The sequence below is a fragment of the Corvus brachyrhynchos genome, unplaced genomic scaffold (genome assembly GCF_000691975.1).
Source record: "Corvus brachyrhynchos isolate BGI_N302 unplaced genomic scaffold, ASM69197v1 scaffold21, whole genome shotgun sequence".
NCBI classification, from domain to species: Eukaryota; Metazoa; Chordata; class Aves; order Passeriformes; family Corvidae; genus Corvus; species Corvus brachyrhynchos.
The window spans coordinates 855,007-858,799 of record NW_008236924.1 but is presented as its reverse complement, the minus strand read 5'-3'; the positions used below and the strand labels follow the sequence as shown (position 1 = coordinate 858,799).

Genomic DNA, 3,793 nt, shown 5'->3' with positions numbered 1-3,793 from the left:
CCTGCTGGTTGTGATACCTGTGTCTGCAGGACAGGTGTGTTGTATGAACAACTGCAGCTATGGGCTTTCATCAGCTGTTCAGCTGTTCCATGCCTCAGTTTCCTCTCCCAAATGGAAATAATGCTGATTCACTTCATAATGTTTTGTTGGTGTCTTCCAGGAGAATGCAGTGTGTCACTCCATGATACACATGAGGAGGTGTCCTTCAGAATCCAGTGCTTGGCAACAAAAAGCCAGTCTTCCCAATGGATATGCACTGACCTCCTGCTCTCCAGGAGCTTCCCAAGTCTGTTCTAGCTCATCACAGCACCAATGCAACAGAGAGCCCCATCCACCAAACTTGGCTTAAACTCCACCAAATGGTGCCGTGGGCTAACCCAGTTCATAGAGCAGGTCCCGCTCTGCCACAAAAGGAAAACTATTGTAGGAAGAGGCAAAAAGCAGCAGGAACAATTTCCAAGCTGGCATTTGCCCCAATCAGCTCCAGATGATTGTTTTTCCTGTCCCACTGCTCTAGATGTTCAAATGGCAGGGAAGAGGGAAGTGTGGAGGGTGGTGTTTCTTCCCTGAAATTCTTTCCTTGGAGTATAAGGCTGTAGGGGTCTGGTGGGACAGAGAATGGGTGGAGTGGTGTGAGCCAAAATGCCAGTCTGAATCCCAAGCTCAGCCTTTTCCTGATGCTGAGCTACTCCATTCTCAGCAGTGTGAACTCCAGCAGAGAATCTTTAGGGATCATTTTTGCACTCTCACTCTCTCTTTCTCTTGCAGGCTCAGCATCTCCAGTGATCAGCCCTGACCTCCCTGCTCTGGTTGTCAACACGGGTGATCCAGTCCTCTTGCACTGCTCAGGAGAGTCTGAAGTTGCATGGAATAGCAAAAAGAATACATTCAGCAACCACACCATCAGCACGCTCAGTATCCCCAAGGCCACTTACAGGAATACAGGCACCTATAGCTGTGGTTATGTCAACAGCAGTGACAAGGGCACTGCAGCCATCCACCTGTTTGTGCGAGGTAACCCTGCTTCTCCCTTCCCACATCCACTGGCAGAGCAGCCTCCTTCCAGGGAGCACGGCCACTGCACAGGTCCTTTCTGCTGTGCTGTGCTTGTGTGCGTACTTGGGGAGCAGTGCAGGCTCCTGGTGGGGCAGTGCCTCACCCACAACCACGTGAGTCCACATAAAATGGGGCCCATGACTAAAGCACTGGGCTAAAGTACAGAGCTGCATCTCGTGTATATGTGGATGTCTCCAGGATCTCTCCCTCCTCCCACTGTGGCTTCCCTTCCTGAAAAACCAGGGGTGTAAGTCTGTTCAGTGTTGTAGTGAGCAGTGAGATTTGCAAATCAGAGAACCGTATCGGCAGTACATCAGATAAGGGAGAGAGACACATGAATTATGTCCTCACAACATGACCTGAACCCCAAATATTCTTTTATCCCAGAAGAAGCTATGCTGTGATAGCTCTACCACTTGACTTCACCCTTTCCTTTGTACCAGAGGTGCTGCCCTGAGCAGGGAAGCTGGAGGCCTCATAAGTGAAACGAGCACCATGGTGAAAAGTTTAATTAGACATGTGCATACTTCTCAGCCTCTCTTATCCCTGGACATTTGTGAGCTGGTTGCTGTGATCCCCTCAAATGTCTTAGCTGGAGCTGGGTTTGTCATGTGAGTGTTTGGAGGCTGAGTCAGGCAGGCGCTGAGCAGGGCTGCCCCAGCATCGAACTCCCACTGGGCAGCAATGCTGGAGACTTGCCTTTGCTGGAATGTGTTTCTCAGCTCCAGTGCCTTTTCTGACCCCATTCACAAGCCTATCCTGTCTCCTCCTCAGATCCCAACAACGTGTGGTACACCCCGAATTTCCGGGTCGGGGGGACTGAAGGTGGGAATGTTGATCTTCCCTGTCTCATCACGGCCCCCGAGTATGGATCCAACGTGACTCTGACAATGGATGATGCCTCTCCTCTCCCACCTGGGACCAACTACTCCTTCAGTGCTGAGAAAGGAGTAAGACTGTACAATGTGCAAAGCAAGCATAAAGGTTATTACCGATGCCAAGCACAGATAAATGGAAAAATAAAGAATTCATCAAGAATAAGACTGATTATGGAAGAAGGTAAAGAACTGAGGTTGTTGCTATCCTAAGGGCCACAAATAGCTAAGCTGGCCACAGGAAAAGCTCCTTCCCAGCGGCAGGAAAGACCTTCTGAAGGTTCTGCAGTTTCTAAAGGTTATTTAATGGAGGCCAAATTCCGTCAGCCTCTGGCTAATTGCTTCCTTCAGATGGGTTTCTATGGGTTCAGCCGTCATCAAATCTTTTCTTTCACAGACCAGAGAAAAACGTCCACCAATCTCTCCAATGTTCTGCAAGTCCTCGGGCCCCGATGCTCCATCTGTAATCATGGGCAGAAGCTTCTCCTTCCCTTTCAACCCACAGTCCTGACTGCTGTGTTCTCCCCTTCTGTACTGCTTCCCACAGACACATGCTCAAAAGGGAGTGGAGATCACTAGGGAAGGGGAAGGCCGGGAGGAAAGAGGCTAAAGAGGATGGAAAGGAGAAGGTAGAATCATAGAATAGAGTCACAGAATAGTTTGGGTGGGAAGAGACCTTGAAATTCATCTCGTTCCAAACTCACTGCCATGGGCAGGGATGCCACCTGCTAGATCAGGTTGCTCAGGCCCCACCTAACCTGGCCTTGAACACTTCAGGATGGGGCATCCACAACTTCTCTGGGCAACCTGTGCCTCTGCCCCACCTCCGAAGGTAGCCAGCTCCTGGGGAGTCTCCAAAGCACATGGAATCACTGGACAAGCTGACACTGGATCTTTCCTTGCTTGCCTTTGTGCAGTACTGAAGAAACCTGTGTCAGTGATGATGGACCCTGCAGACCACGTGCGAATTGTGGGCGAACCTTTCAAAGTCACCTGCAGAGTGATTGCTCCTTCCCACAAGTATGACATCAGATGGGTGACAGCAGCAAAAAAAGTAAGTTGGGGTGTGGAGCTTTCCTGGAAACTGGGGGACATAGGGTGGTAAGAATTGCCTAGACCCACAGCAAAGCCTTGAACTACCCAACCAATGAGCTATTCAAGCTGTAGAAATTTGAATATCCTTTCTTTGGGATGACACAGGATTAAGAAACACCTGCCTATTGTCAGAATCGTGCTGTGAGAGAGGACACTATATTATTTCACCTCAGTTTATTGGACAAGAGCCACAGTACCTATTAAAGCAGCATTTCGCCACCCATCCCTGCCAGGGCTTATAAAGCAGCAAATATTTTCAGGACAGAGCTCTCCAGAGAAAAGATATGTATGAAGTAAAGGAATACATCTCAAAATCTCTGTGATGCTGACTTCTAACTGCCAGATGGTTAGATGAGGTTTGCTAGAAGTCCTTATTATAACTGGTGCCTTTATTAAGGAATTGAAACAACACACAAGGTATGTTTGGATCACACAGTGTAAGGTCAAGTTGCAGTCAGAAGGCTGACAATAGCTATAACCTCACTGCTGTGGAATATCTGCCCTGGATACTTGGGTTTAGTATGACTCTGGGTCTCCTCACAGGTTGTTCTCAGTGATGAGCTCTCTAGCCCAGAGCAGGAGAGGTGTGTTTGCTCTGCCCTTTCAATGTGTGCTGTTCCCTCTCTGCCTGACAGGTCACGAGAACTAGAAAGATTGACTTTGAAAATGATAACTACATCATCAATGACACCCTGTTCGTTGAAGCCGTGACCATGGAAGACAGTGGGAAATACATCTGTATAGCCAACAATACAGTAGGATTCAGG

At 48.7% G+C, this 3,793-nt stretch overlaps 1 protein-coding gene across 1 annotated transcript in view; it reads left to right on the top strand.

Annotated features, from left to right (window-relative positions):
• Positions 1–3,793, top strand: part of CSF1R (colony stimulating factor 1 receptor) — a 20,591-nt gene that overhangs the window by 4,072 nt on the left and 12,726 nt on the right. Inside the window, 4 exon segments of the mRNA XM_008628911.2 lie at positions 769–1,014; positions 1,831–2,115; positions 2,849–2,985; positions 3,662–3,793. The exon segment at positions 3,662–3,793 is cut by the window's right edge and continues 18 nt beyond it. Of these exon segments, the coding sequence (XP_008627133.1) occupies positions 769–1,014; positions 1,831–2,115; positions 2,849–2,985; positions 3,662–3,793 (800 nt within the window).